Consider the following 27,723-nt stretch of genomic DNA (forward strand, 5'->3'; position numbering starts at 1 on the left):
GCAACTATCTACCGGCCCATCTGTGCCCTTCACTAGGGCTAGAAAGACAGGCCTTGTGTCTTTTATCTGTATGCCTTCAGCATCTGCACAGGCACCCAGTAAGTTCCTAAGAAACATCTGTTTGTTTCTAAAGGAGAGGAGGGCTGCTGCTGTTTTTGAATTTTAAACTCTTTGACTTAGGGCCGATGTTGTTTATTGCTCTGAACCTAAGGACTTTAAAAAATAATAATAGTACAGCAGAGGCAGGTGGATCTCCATGAGTTCAAGGCCAGCCTGGTCTACAGAGCGAGTTCCAGGACAGGCTCCAAAGCTACACAGAGAAACCCCTGTCTTGAAAAACCAAAAAAGAAAAGAAAAAAATAATAATTAAAATTTCAAAAAGAAATTTAAAAATTCAAAAAGTATTTAAAAACAAAACAAAAACAGTAGAGTAAGCGGAGAGTAGCAGTGGGTGCCTACAACCATAGTGCGTCGGAGGCAGACAGGGGACCCTGCGAGTTTGAGGCCCGGTCTACACAGTGCACCAGACAAGCATGGACTGTACAGTGAGACCCTTCACACACACACACACACACACACACACACACACACACGTGCGCTCTAGTGATAATGAAGAGAGAAGAAAAGGAAAAAAGAGACAGCAAATAATAGATTTTAATTTGGGTGGGTGGACTTGGTCGGTTGTAACGGAATCACTGTTTAAAAAGCCACAGACTCCCAACTAATCTAGCAAATTGAAGACTCCAGAATCATCCAAGTCACAATTATTATCTGCACTACAGTAACATGCTCTGAACGGGAATGTTTTCTTCAAAATAAACTCACAACTTAACACAGTGTCCTTCCAAATGAGCAAGAAGGGAGGCAGGTGTTTTCCCAAGGCTCCTCGGCTCAGGAGCTGTGGGGCCTCAGCCCAGAGTTCACAGCTAGTGTAAACAGACAGTATTCCAACTGGCTCCACGTACATTCAGTCTCAAATACCAGAACCTGGGGTCCTGTTGTTCTTCAAACGACTTGAGCAGCCGTTAGGAAAATACTCACAGCTTGCCCACATTGCTGCCGCTGGAAATCCATGTTCACATTAAGGTTTTCAGAGCTGTTAAACTCCCATCAGGGAGAATTCTGAGCAGCTCCACGGATAATTTGTCCTTTTGGCGTGAGCGAAAACTGAGCAATTCGCTTACGATATGAAGGATAGGAAAGGCGACCCCCGGTGGCTACATCTATCCCCTGCCAGAGTTTTCTCTAGTAATAACCAGGCAGCCCCAATTACAATTGCTTCCCAGCATAAAAAATACGTTTTCTTGGGCTGGGAATTTGGTTCAATGGGTAAAGTGCTTGCCTTGCAAGCACTGAACTGTGGGTGGCGCAGGCCCATGATCCCGGCATTGGGGAGGTGGAGGCAGGAGGATCAGAAGTTCGAGGTCATCCTTGGCTACATAGGGAGTCTGAAGTAAGCCCAGCCCTGAAATGTTTCAGGACCTAAGAAACCGTCTTCTGGGGTAACCAAGAAGCAGTGGGCGGAGTCAGAGCCCGGGCACCGCCCCTGCGCACCGCCCTTGCAGGGGCCCCTCCGCTCCCGCCTGCGCGCGTGCCCGCCCGCCCGCCGCGCGCACACCGGCTGCGCGGTCCCGCGCGGGGAAGGCATCCAACGGCCGTGGCGCGGACATGGAGTCGGACCCCACGACCTCCAAGGCCAAGGCTGCGGTCGGCAGCGTCAGCCCGCCAGCGGGGCAGGCCGACCCAGGCACCCCGGGGGAGCTGGCGGCCGCGGTCGCCAAGGGCCTCGCGTCCCCGGTGCGCTCAGTGGTGGCCTCCCCGCGTCCTGTGAAGGGCAAGGCTGCGCGGCGACGGCTCCAGCTCCCGCCGGTCTCCCAGGCCGAGGCTGGCGACGAGGAGCCCCTGCTCGCCGAGCCAGAGGACCAGGAGGAGGCGCAGCCCCTGCCGCCGCTCTGCGCATCCCCGATGAGGGGCATGTGGCGCAATGAGAAGGTGGCTCTGTACTGCGACCAGGTGCTGCAGGGCTCCAAGGTGCGAAGCCGCAGAGGGACAGTTGCGGGGAGGCCGGGTCCCTCCCACCGAGGGGGAGGAAGCAAATCTGTGTCTCCAGAACAGTCTCTCGGATTCAAGGTGTACAGAATGGCCCCCTTGGCCACTTTAGACCAGATGCTCAGCTCCCGCCCTGGAGGAGTTGACTAGACGGTCATACAAAAATTTTCGGTTAAAATGACACCCCCTAAAAGATGAAGCCATGCAGGGGTCATCGCTGCCTAGACATCTTACCTCTGTCCACACACCTCAGTGCTCACACACCTCGGTGTCCACACATCACATTGTTCACACCCAGTTTGTTAGTTTGTTTTTCGAGACAAGGTTTCTCTGTGTAGTCCTGGCTGTCCTGGAATTCACTCTGTAGACCAGGCTGGCCTCGAACTCACAAAGATGCTCCTGCCTCCGCCTCCCGAGTGCTGGGATTGAAGTCGTACAAAAATCACCACCCATCACCAGTTTTTAATACATCTTAGAATTCATACACTAATTAGGTACAAGTAGCAATTTGGGCCCAAACATAAAGCTAAGATTGCACTAGAATTCCAAAACTGGGAGCTGGAGAGATGCTTATTGGCTAAGAACGCTTGCTGCTCTTGAAGAGGACTCGAGTTGAGATCCCAGAACCTACATGGTACATCACAAACCATCCTTAACTCCACTTCAAGGGATCCCAGATCCTCTCCTAACCTCCCCAGGCACCAGGTGCACACGTGGTGGGCATACATACACACATACCCGTAAAATAAAAACAAATCCAAGATATGGTGGAAATGATGGTTCCCAGTCCGAAAGTTACGATGTAGACGAGTGTTTTGTTTGGAAGACACCTGTTAACACCAAACAAAATAAATAGCGTATATTTTAATTTTACTTTTTTTTTTAAGAAGGTATAGCAGAATTTGTGTACAAATCTATTCCTTGTAGTGATGGTTATAAAAATGTAAAACTTGGCTGAGCATAGTGACTCATGGCTTTGTTTCTTTTGTCTTTTTTTTTTTTTTTTTTTTTTTTTTTTTCCCCGAGTCCAGAATTTCTCTTACTCTGTAGCTCTGGTTGGCCCGGAACTTGCTAAGTAGACCAGGCTGGCCCAGAACTCACAAAGATCCACCTGCCCCTGCCTCCCAGGTAGAGACATATGCCTGTAATCCCAGTCCTCAGGAGGCTGGAGCCGGAGAATCATGAGCTTAAATTAAGGTCAACCTAGGTTACATAGTGAGATAAAGCTAATAGAAACAGCTACAGATCTAGTTCAAGTGGTCGATCGAGCGCTTGACTACCTGACACTAGGTAATCCAGGCTAGCCTACACCTGGGGGTGACCGGACTGCCTGTCCCCTGCATGCTGGGAATACAGATGTGCTCAGCATGTTGGGCATGTATTGTTTGTGTTTCTCATGTTTGTGTATCTTAGGGACAAGAAAATTTTAATTTTAAAAACATTACCATAAAACTCAGACTGCATAAGTGACCTTTTTTTTTTTTTTTTTTTTTTTTTAAATCAGATATTGAGGATTTGAGGCCAGGTCTGCTAAAAATAAGTGCAAAGTATTTATACAAATGACTCTGTCACTGACTATGGTCTAGTGAATTCTATAATAGTTTAGATTACTTAAAAAGTAGATGACTTTAAATTTAAAAATCAGATGGGCAGATATTTACTGAGTGTTTAACCTACTCATTTTATAAGATGGAGTACAATTTCAAATTTTTATGTGCTGAATTTTTTTTTCTTTTGGTTGACTGGTTTTTGAAGCAGTCTCCTGCAGTCTTAGCTGGCCTTGAACCCCAGTCCTTCCACATCCACCTTCCACATCCACCTTCCACATCTGCCTTCCACATCCACCTTCCACAGGCTGGGACCACAGGCAAGGCTCCAAATGTGTTTTAAGTAGGCAATGCCGTCTTTTTTTCTTTTATTTATTTTTTAATTACACTCATGATATTTATTAATTACACTCATGATATTTATTAATTACACTCATGATATTAATTGCATTTGTGGTATTCATTGATTACATTCGCAGTATTCATTCAGCAATGCCGTTTTTTTTTTTTTTTAAGTTAATCAAAATATTCCTACGGGTTTTTAACTGCTTTTGTGATCTCTAAGCTCACACTCCTGATCAGTAGATTAATAAACTGCCTTAAGACGTAGCACATGCTGAGTGACTAGATCTCATTTTATTTTTTCGTGTTTGACAGTTTTTGTTAAATAGAGTTTTAGTTTAAAAAAAATCTATAAATTTTCCAGGTTTTTCACTGTTTAAGGAAATATTGGTTATATTTTCAGGTAAAAATGTTTCTTATAGCTGGGCAGTGGTGGTGCACGCCTTTAATCCCAGCACTCGGGAGGCAGAGACAGTGGATCTCTGTGAGTTCGAGGCCAGCCTGATCTACAGAGTGAGTTTCAGGACAGGCACCAAAACTACACAGAGAAACCCTGTCTTGAAAATAAAACGTTTCTTATAAACTTCTATATATTTGTCGGTTTAAAATTTATTATCAGTGTGTATGCATGCATGTGTGTATATGTCATACGTGTGTCACAACACACATGTGGAGGTTGGGACAGCTGGTAGGAGTCACTTTTCGCCTTCTGCCTTTTGTAGGGTCTGGGAACTGAACTCAGATCTTCAGGCTTGCTCTGCGTTTCCCTCCCAGAGCTGTCTCTCCAGGCTTACATCCATCAATACAGCTCTGTCTTCTCTCTTGTTAGGCAGAAGATGCAGATGAAGCCATGAGTAGGTACCTGTCAGAGAAGCTGAGCCTGAAGGATAAATGGCTTGGAGTCTGGAAGAGTAACCCCGACTTATTCTTTGAGAAATATGAAGAGGCCTCCATCCCTTTTGTTGGTATACTAGTGGAGGTAAATTTTACTTGCTTTGTTCTTTGAATAAAACTAGCAGTCCCTTTTATGATGGAAATGTGATTTTATTAATCTGGAACTTTAATGCCCATAAAAACCAAATAGTAAACAGATGAGAATGTGGAAGAAGATATAGATAAACACGGGCATACATTTACTTAGGGACAATTAATAGTGAAATGGGATCTGGTAGCGTTGAACAATAAGTATTAGCCCAGCTGCAATTGCCCCAATTCTGTAAAAATAACAAAACTGTATTTCTTGCCCGGCATGAAGTCCCAGCACTAGGGAGGCAGAGACAGGCAGTTTGAGGCCAGCCTGGTCGACATAGAGAGATCCAGGACAGCCAGGTGACACAGAGAACCTATCTCAAAAAATGAAACAAAACAAAAACAAAAATATAGTTCTTGAAGAATTAGTAAGTTGGGCTTTCACAAATGGTCTCTTATGTTCCTTTTACCCTTTTATTTATCTGAATTATATACAGATGAAGAAGGAAAGTTAGATCAGAAAACTGTTGTAAAAATTGGACCTTTTCAGTATGGCTGACCTCCAAAGCCATTGCCTAAGCTTTGACTTCATTAGGTCCATGGGCTCCCACATTTGGTGTCATAAGTTTGAGTCCCTTAAAGATCCTTGTATAGAAATTAATTAATATTATACTCGTGACTGGTACTCCGAGAGTTTTGGTTTTTCCAGACAGGGTTTTTCTGTGTAGCCCTGGCTGTCCTGGAACTCGCTCTGTAGCCCAAGCTGGCCTCGAATTTTCACAAAGATCCACCTGCCTCTGCCTCCCAAGTGCTGGGATTAAACACCACCACCAACTGGCTGGTTTTGGAGATATTTTTATCTTCAGATTTTGAGCAGTTTGTGCCTGAAACTTTCATGGTGTCTCTGGACTTTTTTCACACAGATAAAGTAAGCATAAGTAGACTCTATCATTGGTGGTAAAGTGTGGGTAATTTTTTTAGTAGTATAATTTGGGGCTCTTTCTTTCTTTCTTTCTTTCTTTCTTTCTTTCTTTCTTTCTTTCTTTCTTTCTTTCTTTCTTTCTTTCTTTCTTTCTTTCTTCCTTCCTTCCTTCCTTCCTTCCTTCCTTCCTTTCTCTCTCTCTCTCTCTCTCTCTCTCTCTCTCTCTCTCTCTCTCTCTCTCTCTCTCTCTCTTTTCTTTTCTTTTTTATGGTTTTTCGAGACAGGGTTTCTCTGTGTAGCTTTGCACCTTTCCTGGACCTCACTCTGTAGACCAGGCTGGCCTCACGCTCACAGAGATCCGCCTGCCTCTGCCTCCTGAGTGCTGGGTGGGGCTTTTTCTAATCAAGTCTTGTGTGGGAACTTGACATTATAACACTTTACTTCATCATATGCACACAACACACTGCTGACGGGAGGCCTAGTCTCTCAGTGATTGCTCAGTGTCTTTTTCCTTAGCCTATGACTGCCCAGTACTCCAACCATCTTCCTAGTGCTGCTGAGATTCCATAGAAACGTGCACTACATGGATTAGATCTTCCGAATTTTTGACATTTTATTTATTTAAGTGTGTGTGTGTGTGTGTGTGTGTGTGTGTGTGTGTGTGTGTGTGCATACATGCCACAACAAATCAGATAACAACTTCTGGGAGTCAGTTTTGTCCTTCCTCTGTGTGGGTCTCAGGTCAAAATCATGTCATGAGGCTTGGGAGAAAGGGTGCTTCCCTCCCAGCATCTCACGAGCCTTACATTAGATTCCCAAAAGCTCTACCAAGGCCTAAGGTTTTACATGAAATGTATATGTTCATTATTTAACTTCTTTCTTTCCTACTTTCTTTCTTTCTCTTCTTCTTTTTTTCTTTTCTTCTTCCTCCTCTTCTTCCTCCTCCTCCTCCTCCCTCCCCCTTCCTTCTTGACAGGGTCTTACTATATAGCCCTGGCTGTCCCAGAACTGCAAATATAGGCAGGCTGGCATTGACTTGTAGAGATCCACCCGCCTCTGTCTCCTGAGTATGAGATTAAAGGTGTGTACCACTATGTCTTTTCTTTCTTATTCTAAAAATAGCAATATGGCAAATTCTATTGCCGACAGATGTTCTGTGTTGCTCAGGCCGTTCAAAGAAGGAGAGTCACCCCAGAATGTAATTTTAGGCTCTCTGGCAGCAGGGAGGAACAGTTTCTGTGACCTGAGCCTCGAGCCTTCATTTCAGAAGCATGTTTATTGATTGTACACAAAGGCTGTGTTTGGGCTACAACAGGTTCCTCATACCAAAGCCCCTTTGATGTATTCTATATGTCCCTTGAAGGAAATCATCACAGCCCGCAACCTTTAGTTCTTATTGTGTGCTGTTGGCAGTACCCAATAATTCAAGACCTCCAAGTGTGCCTGGATAGTCTTGTGACCAAAGCCATGCATCAGACGAAAAACCTCCTCAGAAAAACAATTCTGTAAATCATAGAAAACAATCACTGTTCTCTACTATGATTTCATCAAGGTCTAGGTACCTTCAACAAACACTAATACATTCTACTGTTTCCCTAGATACAGTGAGAAACAACTGTTACCTTCTAATGTTTACTCTAGATATAATGCTGATACTAGATTCCCACTATTCACTACTTTAGAATACTTTGTGACAGGGTCTTGCCATATTGCTCTAGCCAGTCTCTCTCTCTCTCTCTCTCTCTCTCTCTCTCTCTCTCTCTCTCTCTCTCTGTGTGTGTGTGTGTGTGTGTGTGTGTGTGTGTGTGTGTGTGTGTGTGTGTAAAATGCTGGTGCTCCTGCACCAGGTTGCTGAGGGTTGGGATTCCAGGCACCAACACACCCAGCTGCTACAGACACCTCTAGGAGCTGCTAACCTCCTTTTAAATAAAGACGAGTTTCCATTCTGTAGCCCAGGATGGCCAGGGACTCAATATATAGCCAAGACAAGCCTCAGACTTATAGCAATCCTCCTGCCTCAGCTTCTCAGTTCTGGGATTATGGATATGATCCATCATGCCTAGCATGCTAAATAGCCTTTAAATGCCAATGTCCTCTAAACATCAGAGGGACCAGATGAAATGGAAGACCAAAGAAAAGGCAGAATAGGTATTGACTGAGTCTTAATGATTTAAATTATGTGGCACTTGAGCAAGTGACTCCCTCTTGCGACCCCTTCTGAAGGTGCGGTGACAGCTCAGACTGGGTTGTCCCCTCTGCTGCTTGAGGCCTGCGGAAGCAAGTCTCAGCAGCGCTGCCCAGGACACTTTGTTCTGAAGTCACAGGAATGTATCCCTGTGTGTGTGTGTGTGTGTGTGTGTGTGTGTGTGTGTGTGTGTGTGTGTAGGGGGAGGGGGAGTGCACACTAGGGATTGTGCTAGCAGTTGACCCCAGAGATTCATACTGCTGAGTTACACCTCAGTTCTCTTACTATTCTTGTGTTTCTGCCATGACAAATGACCACAAGGTTGTGCATTAAGTGTGTTAAGTTACCAGATCTGGTAGCTCTGTGGATCAGAAGTGTGTGCCTCCTGCCTGGGAGCAGACAGGGAGGTGCAGACGGATCTGCTGACTTTCCTGGAAGGAGGGAGGGGAATCTGCTGACCTTCCTGGAAGCAGGAAGGGGGGTCTGCTGACTTTCCTGGAAGCAGGGAGGGGGGTCTGCTGACTTTCCTGGAAGGGGAGGGGTCTGCTGACTTTTCTGGAAGCAGGGAGGGGGGTCTGCTGACTTTTCTGGAAGCAGGGAGGGGGGTCTGCTGACTTTCCAGGAAGGGGGGGGTTGTCTGCTGACTTTTCTGGAAGCAGGGAGGGGGGTCTGCTGACTTTCCAGGAAGCAGGGAGGGGTGTCTGCTGACCTTCCTGGAAGCAGGGAGGGGGATCTGCTGACTCTCCTAGAAGCAGGGAGCGGGGATCGGTTTCTGTGCCTTTTCCAGCCTCCAGAAGCTTTATCTGCATTATCTGGTTTGTGGAACTTCCCTCCACCCTCAAGATGAACAAGAATTATCTATCTGATGTTGTATTACCTGGGCCTTTTCAGGCTGGAAGGGTTGCTCCCTTCTTAAGGGACTTGTGGGACAGGCATGACCTGGGTCATCCAGAATAACCTCTCATTTCCTCCTCCAGTATAATCTGTCTGCAAGGCCAGTTTTGCGATGATGGTAACATGTTCACAGGCCCCAAAGAGTAGGGCCTGAGCATCTGTAGGGGACATTATTTTACCCACCACAGTTGGACAGTGAACAAAAGGACTTGGAAACACAGTACTTTCTTCCAGAGGATCCGAGTTTGGTTCCCAGCACCCACGTCAGGCAGCTCATAACTGCCTCGTCTCCAGCTGTAGGAGGGCTCCATCGCTCCCACAGACACCTGCACTCACATGTCCACACCCTTACACATGATTTAAAGTACGAAGTGTGGTGATGGTTTGAATGAAAATGTCCCCCGTGGGTTCGTGTGTTTGAACACTTGGTCTGCAATTAGTGGCACTGTTTGGGGAGGTTATGGAGGAGGAGGAGAAAGAGGAAGAGGAGCAAGAAGAAGAAAGAAGAGGAGGGGGGGAGAAGCACATGCTGGGGATGTGTTTTGGGGGTTTAGAGCTTCATGCCAGGTCCAGTTCACTCAGCTTCCTGTGTCTGGTTGGAAATGTGATTTCTTAGCTTCCTCTTCTAGCACCCTAGTGCCACGCCTCTCCGCCATTATGGACTCTCTGAGTTGCCTTGGTCATGGTGTTTTATCACAGCAACAAGAAGTAACTAATACAGATGCCCACGGTGACACTTAAGACATTTAAAAGTCGAGGGGCTAGCAAGATGCCTCCACAGGTAGGGGCCATTGCTGTGCAAGCCTGACCACCTGAGTTCAAGCTTGGGAACCCAGGTAAAGTTGGAAGGAGAATGCCAACTCCACAAAGTTATGAAGTTCAATTTATTCAACCCAAGGGCTTTTTAATGTCCTTTTTGTGTTTGAATGGTCTTTCTTTTACAAATGATATAATATAAACAGTATTTTTTTTTCTTTCTTTCTTTTTTTTTTTTTTCAAGACAGGGTTTCTCTGTGTAGTTTTGGTGCCTGTCCTGGATCTTGCTCTGTAGACCAGACTGGCCTCAAACTCACAGAGATCTGCCTGGCTCTGCCTCCCGAGTGCTGGGACCAAAGGCGTGTGCCACCACTGCCTGGCTAAACAATATTTCTTTTTTTTTTTTTTTTGGTTTTTCGAGACAGGGTTTCTCTATGTAGCTTTGCACCTTTCCTGGAATTCACTTGGTAGCCCAGGCTGGCCTCGAACTCACAGAGATCCACCTGCCTCTGCCTCCCAAGTGCTGGGATTAAAGGCGTGTGCCACTACCACCCGGCTAAACAATATTTCTTAAACATACTTTTCTGGAAAATTTTGAGAAAAAAAATTAATATTGTTCTATGGAATCCAAAAGCATAGTAACTCAAAACTAGAAAAATAGTAAATAATGTGGAAGAAAGCTGTGCTTGATAGTGTATACCTTTAATCCCACACCCAGGAAGAAGAGGCAGGGGAATCTCTGTGAGTTCAAGGCCAGCCAGGGTCACATAGTGAGACCCTGTCTCCAAACCTAAAAACAAACAAAAAATGCGGAAGGACACGTGGTTTAGGATTACTATCGCTGTGGTGAAACACCTTGGTCGAAAGCAGCCTGGGAGGAAAGGGTTTGTTTGGCTTACACTTCCACATCACAGTTCATCATCAAAGGAAGTCAGGACAGGGATTCAAACAGGGCAGGAACCTGGAGGCAGGAGCTGATGCAGAGGCCATGGAGAGGTGCTACTTACTGGCTTGTTCCTCATGGCTTGCTCAGTCTGTTTTCTTATAGAACCCAGGACCACCAGCCCAGGGGTGGCACCACCCACAGTAGACTGGGCCCTCCCCCATCAATCACTAATTAAGAAAATGACTGCACAGGCTGGCCTACAGCCTGATATTATAGAGGCTTTTTCTCAATTGAGACTCCTACCTCTCAGATGATTCTAGCTTGTATCAAGTTGATATAAAACTAGCTAGCACAACACGCTCTCTTTGCTAAACTTTAAAACTAATTAATGCCTTGAAGGAGGTTCTTGAAGCCAGGTGGTGGTGACGCATGCCTATTTAATCCCAGCACTCAGGAAGCAAAGGTAGGCAGATCTATGAGTTCGAGGCCAGCCTGATCTACAGAGTGGGTTCCAGGAGAGCCAGGGCTACTCGGAGAAACCCTGTCTCAAAAATTGAAAACAAACCTGCCGGTATTTAATGTTTTATCTAGAATTATTCAGTATGTTGGTTGCAAGAAAAGTCCTAAGAATTTAGATGAAACATTGTGACTAGCTCATTCATGAGAATTCCTGGTGGCTTTCGTACATTGCAGTTACCTCCTATGTGACATTTATTCTAGGTGACTTGTAAATCACACCAGAACTTGGCATCGTGTTTCAAAGTGACAGTCGCTGTGGCTGAGCCCTTTTCTTCTAACATTGCCAACATCCCGAGGGACTTGGTGGACGAGGTTCTGGAGGAACTGGAGTACAGTGCCCCTCTCCTGGAAGTGTATCCAGTTGAAGGACAAGATGCAGACATCCGTGACATTGCTCTGGCCTTGGAAGTTGTAAGGTAACAGACCTATCTTACTGACGAAATTGAAAATTGCTTTTTCCAGCAGCTCATTTCATATGCAAGTTCTGCACATATGAACACTTTATATTTATCGATTTACTTGAGACTGATGGATTAAATTTACCCATTCTTATTAACATAATACATTGGTAACTCTGTTAGGTGCAGATTGTTTAAGTATTAGATGTGGGTAATGAAAAGTTTGCTGTTTTTACCTTGGACTTTATAAAGACTGAGCTTAGAAAAGTTATAAGCCAGATGTGGTGGTGAATTCTTTAATCAGTTAGGAGGCAGAAGCAGGTGGATTTCTGTGAGTTTGAGACCAGCTTGGTCTGTATAATGAGTTCCAGGACATCCAGGACTACATAATGAGACTCTGTCTCAAATAAATAAGTTAATAAAAAAAAAAAAGTCTACAAGCTAGGCGCAGTGACAGGCAACTGTGATCCCGGCTTTGGGGAGGCAGAGGCAGGAAGATACAGAGTTTGGTCTTCATCAGCTGCACAGGAGGCTTAGGACCAGCCTGATTTAAATGATGCTTTGTCTCAAAAAGAAAACAGATTCTAGAAATGATGAATCACTGCTATTCGTGTTTAAGCATCTGTTCTAATCTCCTTCCCGTTGTGGTAAAACACTCCAATCAAAAACAATTCAGAGGTTGAAAGGGTTGACTGACACCTCCAGGTGACAATCTGTCTTGTGAGTGAAGCCTGGACAGAGACCTAAAGGCAGACACCATGGAGAAACACTGCTTGCTGGCTCCTGAAGGCTCTTGCCGAACTAGTTTTCTTATACAGCCCAGGACGGCTAGCGCAGGGAATGTTGCTGCCCGCAGTGGGCTGAGCCCTCTCATCAGTTAACAATCCAGACAGTTCCCCACAAACATGCTACCAGGCCAGTCTGATCCAGGCAGTCCCACAACTGATAGTCCCTCCTCAAGTGACACTGGGCTGTGTCAAGTTGATAGCAGGTAACCAGGGCAGCATCTGAAATGTGTTTGATTTTATTTAACATATGAGGACATTACCAAAAAAATAAATAAATAAAATAAAAAATAAAAACCACGTTTAAAAAAACACTAGATGTTATCGTCCACAGTGTGATTTATTGTTATACACTAACTTGGGCAGAGCTCTCTATGAACAAAGGGGTATTCATTACATTTATGTTTTTCTAGTGTTATTTTCCCATACAAATTGTGTTAAATCTTGCAAATTTTCTTTGTTGAACAATGTCATAGTTCAAATTTAAAACCTGAATTTTATAATCTCACCTCCAGAAACATTATTTTCGTATCTGTAGTAACTTAAAATACAGTCCAGCCATTTAATATTTAAAGTTTGATCTCTTATTATTGGTTCATTCATGAAATATAGACTATTTCAAAATATTTTCCTTGAGAAAATGAAGATTTGGGCTGGGGGTATAGTTCACTGATAGAGTGCTTGCCCAGCATGTGTGAGGCCCTGAGTTCAACTCTTAGCACTGGAAGAAATAAGATGTGGAGAGATGAAGATGGGTGTCTTGGAGATGGCTCGGGGTGAAGGTACTTGCTGCTAAACCTGATGGGGAACCCCATCAAAGCTGAGTTCAGCCCCTCAGACTCTTATTAGGGAAAGAGCGTACAGACTCCCCCAGTTGTTCTGATTTCCAGGTGCACATTGTGGGGCATAAGTAAGAGTGCACACATTAAGCAGATGTATCTTTTTAAATTAAGATTCACAGAGAATTTTGACATGAATTTTTTAGACGCTTCTGAACATGGTCTACATGTTGTTAGTTACTGTCTTCCTAATTTGGTTTATTGTAGGTTTTTTTATGATTTCCTTTGGAGAGACTGGGATGATGAAGAAATTTGTGAGAACTATACTGCCCTTATTGAGGAACGAATTAATCTGTAAGTAGAGTTGAGAAAGCACTGTGCTGCTTATGAGGGAGGCGCGTGTAACTGCATTGCTACTTTCCAGGTGGTGCGATATTCAGGATGGGACAATCCCCGGCCCGATTGCGCAGCGCTTCAAGAAAACTCTGGAGAAATACAAAAACAAGCGTGTTGAGCTCATCGAGTACCAGAGCAACATTAAAGAAGACCCGTCTGCGGCTGAGGCCGTCGAGTGCTGGAAGAAGTACTATGAGATAGTGATGCTCTGCGGGTTGTTGAAAATGTGGGAAGACTTACGCCTGAGGTAACGATTTGTTCTGTTGAAGGAGCCATAGAGGAGCACATGGTTGTTCTTGTGTGGTCGCATTTGGCTCATGGATTAGCTTGATTAAAATAGTTCAGGAAGCTGGATGTAATGGTACACATCTCCAACCCCAGCACGTGGAGATGGAACCAGGAGGATCAGGAGTTAGGCCAGCCTAAGCTACATGAGACTCTAGTTCAAAAACAACAATATCAACTAAAAATAGTAATAATGATGATGATGCCTTGTTTATGGGTTAAGCACAAGGTACAATATGAATATTGGAAAACTATTTTAATATCATCTAGTTCCCTTACATCAAACAGTAAGGTGCTTCGGAGAACCCAAAAGACAGAATCTAAGGGGGTGACAGGTAAATGTATGTATCTGCAGAAAAGGAAGCATCACTTCCAGCTGCTAGGAAGGCTGAAATTCAATCGTTAGACCCATTTCCCTGATGGGAAGGAGGACATGTAAAGAGAGTCAAAGGAGAAAGAATAGAAGTTGAAGAACCCAAAGGCCAATGATACAAAGATAATTTTGCTAGTTCACCTCCTCAGAAGCAAAACAACCTGTCAACTAATGATACCCAGCTCAGGGGCCCTGGAGAGACAGCTCAGCAATTAAGAGTACTGCTGCATTGGCAGAGGCCTGGGATCCAGTTCCCAGCACCCATGTCAGGTGGCTCACAACACCCTACAGGGGCGGGCGTAACACCCACTTCTGATCTCCGGCATTGTGCTCACATGCACACACTCTCTCCCACACACACTCATCTACCTGTAAATAAAAACCAAATAAACCCCTAAAAATTAAATATGTCCTGAAACTTTTTCATGCCTCCAGATCACAAGACACAACCCACCTCTGCTTTGCATTAAATCTACACAAGTAGACTATGAAATACAATCAAGATGTCTTTACTACTGTAACGGAAAGCCAAAGTGACTGAAGCAATGGTTATAATGGGTTGGATGTAGATTTCCCCACTTAAAGACAATCCCTTAAAAATGAAAAGATTTAAGATGCTGGATGTGGTGGTAGCGCACGCCTTTAAACCCAGCACTTGGGAAGCAGAGGCAGGCAGATCTCTGTGAGTTTGAGGCCCGCCTGGTCTGCAGAGTGAGTTTCAGGACAGCCTGTTACACAGAGGAACCTGTCTTGAAAAATCAAAAAAAGAAAAAGGAAAAAAAAAAGATTTAGAATGTTAGGGTTTAAACATCAGTTATCTAGAGGATCTTGTGGAGAGGCAGAGGCAGGAAGATGTCTGTTAGTTTTAGGCAAGTCTGGTCTGTGTGCAGAGTTCCAGGCAGCCAGACCTACATAGTGGAGACCCTGTTTGAAAACACCTAAATAAATTAGTAAATAAATCAAAATGGAAGTTCTCGTTAGGCTGCACTCGAGTTGCTTGTGGTTAAAAAACCTTGGTGGCTTACTAAGTGGAGATAAGATAGGTTGAGCTTTTCCCAGGTTAATTCACCCACAAATATTTTCTCCCGTAGAGTTCATGGACCTTTCTTTCCAAGGATTCTGAAACGCAGGAAAGGGAAGAGAGACTTTGGGAAGACTATAACACACATCGTAGCGAAGGTGATGACGACTGACATGGTAAGAGTCGATCTTCAGTGTGACCCCCAAGTGTGCGCTGCAGGGCATGGAGAAAGGAGTGCCTGAAGGCGAGTTTTCGTGTGAGTGGTGACAGTGCCTCGGTTCTTCACTGTACCCATCTCTGTGTTGGCATCCCGATACTAGATAAGCATTAATAGCTCCTCACAGCACCCTGGCCTTGTTCCAGGGCAGCCCACAAGAGAGGCTGCAGTCAGGGAGACAGACAGACAGTCTTGGCTCTTCATACATCTCACAGATTTCAAGATGGAGACATGCTCAAGTAAAGAGGTAGCTACAGCTACAACACAGACTAATGAATACTCTAGCAGGATTGTGTACAGGGCTGGATGTCAAAGGATTTTGACAATGTTGGCTGGGAAAACCATCCCCACTGAAACCTGGCTCATATATCAAATGAATGAACTCAGGGTGGATATGTTTAGTCAGCTCTGAACAAATAAAAATTGTTCTGAGACCAAAAGTATTTCTACCCAACTTGATGCTGAAATCGCGTTTCACAGCCTTCTCTTTGGACTTTTCTGCTTTGCCTTGTCTCTGCACCACCCTGGCTTTCATGGTCTAGTCTACATGCTTCCCCACCTTAACCTCTCAATGCTGTTTGTCTTTTCATGCACTATCTTGTCCCTACTTATCAGTTATAACTTCATCTGTAGATGTTTACAGTCCAAAACACACATCACAGTCCAGATTGGTTCTAAGCCCAAACCTATTCATGCCTGTTACTCTTAAGCACTCCAGTGCCTGTCTGCAATTAAATTCAAGATCTTGCTCATGTTCCAGAACTCTCTGTTCCGGTAAATGGCCAGCATTTATCTAGTTGCTAATTACAGTTTTTCAGGAGTTACTTTCATAGTCCTGATTGCCTTCACACACAAACTGCAGCCTTGTGTGGTTGGTTTTTTGTTTGTTTCTGCTTTTTGTTTTTCTCTCTTTGGAGGCCCACTACCCAACTCCCAAATAAATACACATAGAGTTATTCTTACTAACGAATGTCTGACCTTAGCTTGGCTTGTTTCTAGCTTAAATTATCTCATTTCTCTTTATGTTTTGTCTCTGGGCTTTCTACCTTCCTTTGTTCTATGTATCTTTCTTTTGTTCTTACTCCATGACTGACCCCTAGCATTCTCCTCTCCTCCTTTTCTCGCTCTCTTACCTAGATTTCTCCTCCTATTTATTCTCTCTCCTGTCAGACCCACACATTTGTCTCTCCTGCCTAGCTATTGGCTGTTAAGCTCTTTATTAGACCAATCAGGTGTTTTAGGCAGGCAAAGTAACACAGCTTTACAGAGTTAAACAAATGCAGTGTAAAAGAATGCAACACATCTTTGCATCATTAAACAAATGTTCCACATCGTAAACAAATGTAACACATCTTAAACTAATATTCCACAGCCAGGTGGTGGTGGCACATGCCTTTAATCCCAGCACTTGGGAGGCAGAGCCAGGCAGATCTCTGTGAGTTTGAGACCCACCTGGTCAACAGAGTGAGATCCAGGACAGGCACCAAAACTACACAGAGAAACCCTGTCTTGAACACTCCACCTCAAAAAAAGATAGGGTCTTGCAGTCCTTCAGCCTCCTAAATGCTGGAATTCAGGCATGTAGGCTCATGCCTGCTATGTGTGGCTGTCTTTTCCACTATAAATGTGTTTACCACTTTATCAAGCATGATCTTGGCACATGGTAGATGCTGGTCAACATTTTTTGTTGAATCAATATATTAGTGTACAAGAAAATAAGGTACATATGAAAACACCAAAGAAGTCCACACTGGTCTGGACGCAACACCTAAGAGGAGAGTGTGAGAGACAAAGCTGAGTAAAAGGCTCCTCTCTGCTATGGAATCCCATTTCTGTTGTTTTCTCTTTTTATTTATTCTGTGGAGAGGACAAGTGTGTCACAGTGTGCATGTGATGTCAGAGGACATCTTATGAGAGTCCATTCTCTCTTTCTACCAGGGGGGTCACAGGTATTGAACTTGGGTTGCCAAGCAGATGACCAAAACACCATCCCAGAATTGTAAGCAGTAAATCTCTTAAATTAGGGTCTTGTGTTAATAAACTGGGTTGAAGGTAAGGAGTTAAGGGTTCAATTGTTAGTGGTTATTTTATCTGTAGGTGAGATGAGCTAATGTTTATCTATCTGCAGTATGTCCTTGGATGTTAGAGAAGTATCTCAGATGAAATACTTTTGTCCAGAGATGGCTCTGGCCAGATGTTTGCTAATGAAGATAAATACAGCTGGGGGATGTTATCCAAATACCCCAACTGTAAAGGTGAAATTGTGCTCAGTAAATGATCAACTACATTTTTAAAAGTTCTTGGGAAAAGAATCAAATGGGAAAGTCTCTGACTCTTCCAGGTAATAGCTTTTTCCATAGTCAGCTGAATTCCTACTTCATATTTCTGTATCTCACAGCGTGTGTGTGTGTGTGTGTGTGTGTGTGTGTGTGTGTGTGTGTGTTTATACCTTTGTCCTCAGTAGTTCTTAGTCTAGAAATTTTTCCAGAAGTTTCTCAAAAGGTCTCACAAGATTTATTTGTTGTAGCAATTTCATAATACTGAAAAGTCATAAGCCATCATATGAGGAATTTATAATGTATCTACAGTATAATATGTAACTACTATAATTTAGGCTTTAAAAAAATATTGAATCAGGCCTGGTGACACAAGCTGGTAATCCTAGCTATTGAGAAGGCTTAAGTAGAGAGATTGCAAGCTCAAGGCCTCATTGGGATACTGAGTGACTTCCAAGCCAGCCTGGCCAACTTAGTATGACCCAGTCTGAAAAATGAAAGGAAAACTGGAGTGTAGCTCAGTAGAGCACTCACTTTGCAGAGAGAAATCCTGGGTTCAGTTCCCCAGTACTAAAAAGAAAAAAATAGAATTCTAAACTGCATACAGTAGGTGATGATAGGATATACTGGAAATTAATGAATGCATAGAGAAATATTAGAAGAGAATAGCTACATAAAGTTTTTTAAGATAAAAATTTAAGTTAATTTTCTTTTTATAAGCTTTTAAAAAATAATTTAAGTACTACTTTCATTATAAGAAACTAGACAGCCGGGTGGTAGTGGCTCACACCTTTAATCCCAGCACTTGGGAGGCAGAGACAGGAGGATCTCTGTGAGTTCAAAGCCAGCCTGGTCTACAGAGTGAGTTCCAGGACAGCCAAGACTACACAGAGAAACATTATCTTGAAAAACAAACAAACGAAGAAGAAAAAAAAAAAAAGAAGATACATGAGTGATAGTAGGTGCTTTTCCAGAATATGGTTTTAATTTCCAGATTCTGTATTTGAAGTTCATTATAGCAAGGCATAATGGCACATAGCTATAATTTCAGCAATGGAGAGGCCTGACAGGAGGATTGAGAGTTCAAAGACAGCTGGGTTATACAAGACCCTATCTCTAAAAGCATGAATGAATGAATAGGCCGGGCATGGTGGTGTGTGTGTGCCGCTTTAGTTGTGGTGGACCTGGGGGAGTGGATTTGAGGTGGGGCAACCTCATTCAGGGCCGCGGACAATCAGTACACAGAGGGTTAGGAAGAGTCCTGAGTAGAGTGTACAATCGCAAGGACAGGTCACACGTGGCAGGAACGTGTTGTTCCCTAGAGGCATCTAAACAAATAACAATAGCCAGCTATAATGAGTAATCTGAAGTGAATGCTCTCCTCTCCGCTGCTCCTGAGAGGCATGAAAGCCAAGAACAAGTCCATGTTCTTGAAGAAACTGAAGTCACAGACTCTTGTCTGTTTTCTTAGAGTTTTCTCTCAAGCACTCAGAATTCTCCTCACACAACCTGACTCTATTCTTGGACTGTGTTCCAACAATGGTGCATGCCTTTAATCCCAGCACTCAGGAGACAAAAGTTGGAGGGTCTCTGTGAGTTCAAGGCCAGGCTGGTCTACCCAGCAAGGTTCAGGTCAGCTAGGGCTACATAGTGAGATACTGTCTAAATAAATAAATAAACAAGTGGGTAAATAATGAAGTCCCTTCTCTATCCTTAATGCAGATCTTTAGTACTTTTTGTTCATAACTCTAGAATCTTCAACACACAGAAGTGATGGATTCCCCCCAATTGGAAGGTCATTTTGAGCTAAAGAAGGGAAGGCAGAGCTGTAGATGGTTCAGTAGGTGAGGGTGCTGACAACCTGGGTTTGCTCCCCAGAACACACATGGTGGATGGAGAGAAACAACAGCCACAGGTTCTTCACATGTGTGCTTTTGTGCATGTGCACGTGTGTGTGTACACACCCTACACCACGTGCACTCACATGAATGCACACACACACACACACCCTATACCAGGTGCACTCACATGAATGCACACGCACACACACACCCTATACCAGGTGCACTCACATGAATGCACACGCACACATACACACACACACACACACACACACACACACACACACACACCCTACACCACGTGCACTGACATAAATGCACGCACACACATACATATACACACACCCTACACCACGTGCATGCACATGAATGCACACACACACACACACACACACACAAAATCAACTAAATAATTGTTAAAAAAAAAAAAAAAAGTAAGAGTAGGCACAGTGGCACGTCTTGATCTCAACAGAGATGGGATCTCAAGTTCCAAGATAGCTTGGGTCACGTAGGGAGACTTTGACTGAAAGAGGAAAAATAAAAAGATGCCAGCAAAGAGCAGGAAGGCGGGGAAGAGGGAGAGGAGAGGAAGATGAGGCGGAGGTGACAGCAGCAGACGGTAGTTGGTACATAAGAAAGCACGGCATCTGGGGTCACCTGGCTTGACCCCAGCACCTCCATGACCTTAGCCATCCATTTCATGTCACTGCTGAAGCTAATGCAGAATATTCAGCATGGCTTCTGGCCTGTAAGCCACACCCAGCGCTTGATAGAGGAATAATCATTTGTGACTATGAAGATAGGATGGATACATACTGTGTAGGTAAAGTCTCGCGGAGGAAATGATGTGTGCAGGACGTGTGTCCCGGTGGCGTGCTGTTGAAGACTCACTGCTTTTCCTTTTTCTTCGCAGGTGAAGAACCTGTCTTCCGACACACTTCTCCAGCAGCATGATGACTTGAATCTGGCTTTGGACAATTGCTACAGTGGAGATATAGTCGTTATTTTCCCAGGGGAATACCAGGCTGCCAATCTTGCTTTGCTGACCGATGACATCACTATACAGGGTTAGCAGGCGGTCCTTTGCCGCTTTCCTTACAGCACCATAGACTTGCCAACATAGTGAACACATTTAATCAAGCAACCAGAAACCGGAACAGCTTAGCCTTCTCACAATCCCCATGTGCCTTCAAAGACCACGTTGCTTATGCTGGTGTCAAATTTTGGGTTCAAGTGGCCTTTCCTGAATAAGCTTTTTTTTTTTTTTTTTTTTTTAAGATTTATTATGTATATAGTGTTGTCTGCATGTATCCCTGCAGGCCAGAAGAGGGCACCAGATCTCATTACAGATGGTTGTGAGCCACCTTGTGGGTACTGGGAATTGAACTCAGGACCTCTGGAAGAGCAGCCAGTGTTCTTAACCTCTGAGCCATCTCTCCAGCCCCTGCCTCCCCCAATAAGCTTTGTGACTGGCAGGAACCACATGGTGCACCATGATACCTAGTGATTCATCATATTTTGCTTTTTAGTTGTGCTTGGAGTTGAACCAAGGACTTTACACCTGCTTAGGCAAGCACCTTCCACTGCACTAAGATTCAGCCAATAGCCATCACCTTTGTTATACTTCTATGTATAACAAATGTTTGTGTCCCGTTAACGTTGAAAGAAGAGTATTCCCGTTATCTGGTGAAAAGAAAAGAATAGTGAACTTACATTCTATGAGTTTTGAAAATGCAAGCAAATCTTCACTATAACAGTATTTTACCAAACAATCTGGGTAATAAGTAAGATTATATAAGTACTTTAAAACAGATGTCGCCTTCTTGGTGCTAAATTTTGGACAACTGCTTTGGGTAGAGCATAATTATCGGTATGATTAATCCAATATTCTCTGCCAGGTGTGTGTGTGAGTAACTTTTAGGGTTAAGGTCTCCCCTCCCCTTCCACCATGTGAGTCCTAGGGACAGAAGTGAGATGAACAGGCTGGGCAGCAAGTGCCTTTACCCGCTGAGCCATTGTTATGGTGATTAATCATGGTTTTGAAAGCAAGTTAAGATGTAGTGCGTTCTGTGTCTTAGCATTTGTACACAGTTGGTTAGATGAAAATATATGAGATTTAGAAGCGGTGTATGGTGCCTCAGGCCTGTAATCCTAGTACTAGGAGGCTGAGGCATGAGTTTAAAGGCAGCCTGGGCTACATAGTGAGTTCCAGAACAATCTGGGCAAAGAGTGAGCCTTTGCAATTCTGATATATTATTATTATTAAGAGAAATAACTAATGGGATGAGCATGTTGAATAAATATTGTAAGTACAGTTAGACTGGTTATAAACATAGATTTCAACATCATGTCATCAACATCAACTTAATAGTATTTTATAGGCATGGGTGGGGAGGTGGCTCAGAGGATAAAGGACTTCCTGTGCAAGCATAAGGATCCTGAGGTTGCCCTGTACCCACATAACTAGGAGTGGCAGTGGGGTACATCTGTGACCCCGGAGCTAGGGAAGTGGAGACAGATGGACCCTGGGGACTTTCAAAAGCTGAGTAGTGAGGGAAGATACTTGACCTTTACCCCCGGCCTGCACACACACAGGTGAGCACAACTGCACACAAGATGAGTCCACAAGATCACATTATAGATAGTCATTTAGTTAATAGAGCATATATGATATGTGTGTGTGTGTGTGTGTGTGTGTGTGTGTGTGTGTGTGTGTGTGTGTGTGTATGTATATAAAAACTTACCGGGTGGTGGTGGCGGCGCCGCCTGCCTTTAATCCCAGCACTGGGGAGGCAGAGGCAGGCGGATCTCTGTGAGTTTGAGGCCAGCCTGGGCTACCAAGTGAGTCCCAGGAAAGGTGCAAAGCTACACAGAGAAACCCTGTCTCGAAAAATCAAAAAAAAAAAAAAACTTGATGAAAATAAACAGAAATAACACATTATTGAATGACTAAAGAACTTTAAAATTTGGGGTTACTAATTTGTTTTTGTCTCTGTGCATCAGGAGTTGGAAAGAGAGAAGAAATTATGATTACTTCTGAACCTTCACATGACAGTTTTGTGGTATCCAAAGCGGATAATGTGAAATTGATGCAGCTCTCTTTGATCCAGCAAGGGACAGTTGATGGCATCGTGGTGGTTGAGGCTGGTCACTTGACTCTGGAAAACTGCCTGTTGAAATGTGAAGGCACAGGAGTGTGCGTTCTTACAGGGGCTTCATTGACAATCACAGGCAGTGAGATCACTGGTGCCCAGGTATTTCCTTCTATACACAGTAGAGCTTTATATGACTGTAAGTAATAATTTGCAGTGATCTTAACTGGAAACACAAGGTAACAATTGTGCACGTTTGGGTGTGTGGGTGTGGGTGTGCACATCTCATGGAACATGTGGAGGTCAGGGACAACCTTGGGTATGAGTCCTTGCCTTCTACCTTGTTTGAAACAGGGTATCTGTAATTAAAATTGTCTTGTTTTTATTATTATCATTTGTGTGCATGCGTGCGTGCGTGCGTGCGTGCGTGTATGTGTGTGTATGTGCATGTGTGCGTGTGCAAGCTCAAGCTGTGCATGCTTTGTGCAAGTACATGCATATATCAGTTTTCAGTAGTTGGTTCTCCTGTTCTACAGTGGCTCTGGGCAATGCTGCTCACTGCTGCCGCACCCACCAGGCTAGCTGCCTTGTGAGCATCCAGGGCAGTGGTTCTCAACCTGTGGGTCCTCAACCCCATGGGAGTCAAATATTTATTTCCATTATGATTCATAACAGTAGCAGAATTACAGTTATGAAGTAGCAGTGAAAATAATTTTACAGTTGGGGTCACCACAATGAGAGGAACTGTATTCAAGAGTCACAGCATTAGGAAGGTTGAGACCCAGGGCTCCACAGTTTCTCCTCTCTGCCTCCAGGATCACCGTAGAAGTGCTGGAAGCTTACATGCCCAGCTTCTCCATCGGTTCCTATGGATTGGATTTAGGCTCTCGTGCTTACACAAGTGTTTTTCCCCACAGTTCCCACACACTAGAATAACTCATCTTGGTAAGTGGGGAGAGACACAGGACTAGAGATGCCTCCTGGCTAAGAGCACACTGCTCTGTCTCCCAGAGGATGTGAATTCAGCTCCTCTGCAGAACCCACTTCAGGCAGCTCACAAGCACCTGTAACTCCAGCTCCAGGTGACCCATCGCCGCCTTCTGTATTTTGTGAGCCCCTGCATTAGCATAAGTGTGTGTGTGTGTGTATGTGTGTACACACATAAACGTGCATGATTAAAAAGAAATCTTTCTTTAAAAGTGGGAGATATGTCAGACATGGTAGCACGCACTTGTAACTTCTGCTCCCAGGACATTACCTGTCTAACTTTCGTTGTTTGCTCTGTGTTTCAGGGTGCTGGTGTTGAACTGTATCCTGGGAGTATAGCTATTTTGGAAGGGAATGAGATTCATCACTGTAACAATCTCAGAACCAGTGACAGTTCCAGAAGCACCTTGGGTGGCGTTAACATGAAGGTATTGTCTTAGTTCTTTTTGTTTTGTTTTGAGACAGGGTCTCACTATGTAGCCCTGCTAGCCTGGAACCCTATGTAGACAAGGCTGGCCTTGAACTAACAGAGTTCCACCTGCCCCTGCTTCCTGAGTGCTGGGGTTAAAAGCGTGTCTTAGTTCTTATTGGAGAATTATTCTAAGAGTTTTAGATAGGGTCAGGCCTTAGTTTCCTTTGCTGTTGCTGTAATCAAATACTCTGACAAAAGCAACTCAAGAGAGAAAGAGTTTGTTTAGCTCACATTTCAAGGATACAGTCGTGTGTGTGTGTGTGTGTGTGTGTGTGTGTGTGTGTGTGTGTGTGATCAAAGTTGCCACAGGGTCAAAGCAGTAGGAGCCACAGGCAGTTGGTCACATTGCATACACAATCACACGTAGCTGAATGCTCGTGTTCAGCTCAATTTCTCCTTTATATGAAGTCTAGTACCTAACCCCGGGGAATGGTCCCACCTTTTAGGATGGGTCTTCCCACCTCAAGTAACCCAATCAGTATAATCCCTTACTGGGATTATTTAGCATATTCAGAGGCTAAAATGATCCCTCATGGGTATGCCTGGAGGCTCGGTAGTTCTGTCCAGTTGAAAAGTACTAAGATAGTAATAATCTTGTTCAAATGCTATTTCTTCTTTAAAAGGAATCAGACACATACTAAAATATAGCAAAGGGTAGCTGACGGGAAGCAAGCCTGTCCCTGCACACAGTCCCACCCCACAGTGAGACTGAACTCAGCTGGTAGGCATACTAGTCAGCACTCCACTGAGTATGTCCCCATCATATTTTGAGACATTTGCCCTGGCTGGCCTGGGATTCTATAGCCTAATCAGGCCTCAAATTACAGACCTCCTGCCTCAGCCTTCTGCGTAACTGGGCCCAGTAATTTTGAATATGAGAAAGTAGGTGGACTTCATTCTCATATAATTTAGATTTATAACACATTTTGGAAAGTAAAGCAAATAGAGTACTGTGGGCAGGCCTGTAATCCTAGCATTTAGAAGGTAGAGACAGGTCAGAAGTTCATGATCATCTTTAGCTACATAATGGGGCCAACCTGGGTTATATATATGAGATTGTCTCAACTCCCCCACTACAAAGCAAACTAAGAGAATAATATGTTAAGAAACATTTTTGAGGTGAAATACAGTGTGCATTCCTATAAATCCCAACACCCAAGAGGCTGAGGCAGGAGGACTGCTGTGAATTCCTGAATAATACAGTGAATAGCAGGCTAGTCAGAGGTATATGATGAGACCCTTTCTTGGAAATAAAGAAGGGAGGAGAAGGAAGGAGGGGAAAAGGGGTGGGGGTGGGGAAGAATAGAGGAAGAGGAAGGAAATAAAGGCCACTCTTGGCCAGCTATGGTGACACACACCTTTAATCCCATTACTCTGGGTGCAGAGGCAGGTGGGTCTCTGTTAGTGGGGAGCTATCCTGGTCTGCCAGTGAGTTCCAAATTAGCTGAGGCTACACAGTGAGACGTTTTCTCAAGAAAAAAGTCAGTTTTGGGTTTTCAGAGTCAGTCTGCAGCAGACCATGCTTCCCTCCAATGCCCTAGCATGGTTTCAACATTAGATAACTGATTGATAAGGAAAAGGGTACATGGGAGATGGATTTGAAAATACCCCATTTATCTTCATTTTTTAAATTTTATGACCATTGGTGTTTTGCCTGTATGTATATCTGTGTGAAGGTGTCAGAAACCCTGAAACGGAGTTACAGACAGGTGTGAGCCGCCATGTGGTTGCTGGAAATTGAACCTGGGTCCTCTGGAAGAGCAACCAGTGCTCTTAACCACTGAGCCACCTCTCCAGCTCCATTTTTTCTGTTCTTCAGTCATTTTCAGTTGTTCACAAATATTAACTAGTATCAGGCCCACTCTTAACCACTCTTGCAGAGGTTACACCCTAGTTACCAATTCAGTAGGTGTGGAGTGAAGCCTGAAAATTTGTTGTCAGTTTCCAAAGTGAAATGGCTGATCGCTCACTAAAACAACCCCACTGCTCAGGGACCATAGAAGAGCATAGTGCTGACATCGCGTGGTGGCTGGCTGGAACTGCAGCATCCTGCCAGAAAGCAGAGGCAAGATTGCACAGTTCAAACAAAATTGAACAAAACCCCTGCAGATCCACATTGTGATGTATTAAACTAGATCCCTTCCAGGTTCCCTGTGTAATATGCTCATGTTATCCTGAAACACATTTCTCTGTATCTGCAAGAAACGAGTGAATATACTCCATGATTATCATTGTTCTTCAAAGAAAGTTATAGAGCATTCTACTTAAGTGCAGCCTGTCTTTATGAAGTCATGCTGTTTCATTGACCTATTTATTGTATTTCTCCATATTACGTTATCTGAATTCATTTTCCTATTTTATCATGTAGATGTTAACAGGCTGCATCCCCTGTCTAGAATTACTTGTATCATTAAAAACTATAATATACATTTGTAGTAAAGTTGATGAATTCAAAGAACACTCCTTTGTTTGACGCTAACTCTCGTAGCTTTAAAAACCCCGTGACTCCACAGTAAATCCCAGTGCCGTTGCATTTGTTAGTTCTTGTTTTCTTTGTATCAAAATTACTGACCAGCTGATCTCCTCAAATAATTCCACAGGTTCTTCCAGCCCCCAAATTGAAGATGACTAACAATCATATCTACAACAACAATGGCTATGGACTGAGCATTCTTCAGCCATCCGAACAGTTCTTTATTGTAGCGGAAGCAGCTCTCAACAAAGGGGCTGCTTCAGGGGATAAGAAAGATGACAAAATGCTCTCCAAAGTCATGCAAACGCTGAATGTGGAAATGAATAACAACAGGATAGAATCCAACTTGAAGGGGGATATTAGGATAGTCACTGGCTGAAGCATCTGCATAGGTGTGCTCATAGTTTATAGTTCAGGAATGTAATAAATGATTCTTTTGTCTTGAGGAAACTGTAGTTTAAAGTCAAAGATTAAAATATTTAAATGCTTTCATTGAATTATTTGTCTTAACGTATTATCTAAGATACTATAGCAAACATTAAGCTATGAGTCATATGCCATAGAATTTACTCTTTAGCTAAATGTGTAGCTGAGGGGCTGGGGTGGAGGTGGGCAGGTAAAGTGCTGACCTAGCATGCATAAAGGCCTGGGTTTCATCACCAGCACCACAAACCTGCATGGTAGTGTATGCTTATAATTCCGGTCTTAGAGATGTGGAATTAGCACAAGCAGGAAGTTCAACCAGGAAGTAATTGCTAATTACTGCAATTTAATCATCACAATATATATATATCCAGTTGTCACAGATCACTACAGAGTTATATAGTTTTTATACACACACACACACACACACACACACACACACACACACACACACTTCCAGTTGTCACAGTATACTACAGTTATATACAGTTAGTGAGAGCTTAAAATCAATAAAAGAGGAAACATTCAGGAAATGAGGTAAGGTCTTTTAATGGTCCAACACATTGAAAGGAAATGTGGCCAGGCGGTGGTGGTGGTGGCGGCGGCGGCGGCGGCGGCGGCGGCGGCGGCGGCGGCGGCGGCGGCGGCGGCGGCGGCGGCGGCGGCGGCGGCGGCGCACGCCTTTAATCCCAGCACTCGGGAGGCAGAGACAGGCGGATCTCTGTGAGTTCGAGGCCAGCCTGGTCTCCAAAGCTAGTTCCAGGAAAGGCGCAAAGCTACACAGAGAAACCCTGTCTCAAAAAACCAAAAAAAAAAAAAAAAAAAAAAAAGAAAGG

The 27,723-nt window shown here is 44.0% G+C and overlaps 1 protein-coding gene across 1 annotated transcript; it reads left to right on the top strand.

Moving 5' to 3' along the window:
- The first annotated feature begins 1,528 nt into the window (after window positions 1-1,528).
- Window positions 1,529-26,961, top strand: Shcbp1l (SHC binding and spindle associated 1 like). The gene is made up of 10 exons (XM_006979958.3): window positions 1,529-2,031; window positions 4,768-4,917; window positions 11,271-11,485; window positions 13,299-13,385; window positions 13,456-13,674; window positions 15,177-15,282; window positions 20,354-20,507; window positions 22,444-22,694; window positions 23,825-23,947; window positions 26,592-26,961. Exons 1-10 carry the CDS (start codon window positions 1,669-1,671, stop codon window positions 26,841-26,843), a joined length of 1,920 nt encoding a protein of 639 aa, XP_006980020.3. The 5' UTR covers window positions 1,529-1,668; the 3' UTR covers window positions 26,844-26,961.
- The last annotated feature ends 762 nt before the right edge of the window (window positions 26,962-27,723 follow it).

The sequence above is a fragment of the Peromyscus maniculatus genome, chromosome 11 (genome assembly GCF_049852395.1).
Source record: "Peromyscus maniculatus bairdii isolate BWxNUB_F1_BW_parent chromosome 11, HU_Pman_BW_mat_3.1, whole genome shotgun sequence".
Taxonomy (NCBI): Eukaryota; Metazoa; Chordata; class Mammalia; order Rodentia; family Cricetidae; genus Peromyscus; species Peromyscus maniculatus.

Excerpts from the sequence above, each read along its gene's own strand:
- Shcbp1l (XM_006979958.3), top strand. The coding sequence starts at position 1,669 with ATGGAGTCGGACCCCACGACCTCCAAGGCCAAGGCTGCGGTCGGCAGC. Across the intron at positions 2,032-4,767 it reads AGGTGCTGCAGGGCTCCAAG|GCAGAAGATGCAGATGAAGC; the intron begins GTGCGAAGCCGC and ends CTCTCTTGTTAG. Across the intron at positions 15,283-20,353 it reads AGGTGATGACGACTGACATG|GTGAAGAACCTGTCTTCCGA; the intron begins GTAAGAGTCGAT and ends TTTTCTTCGCAG.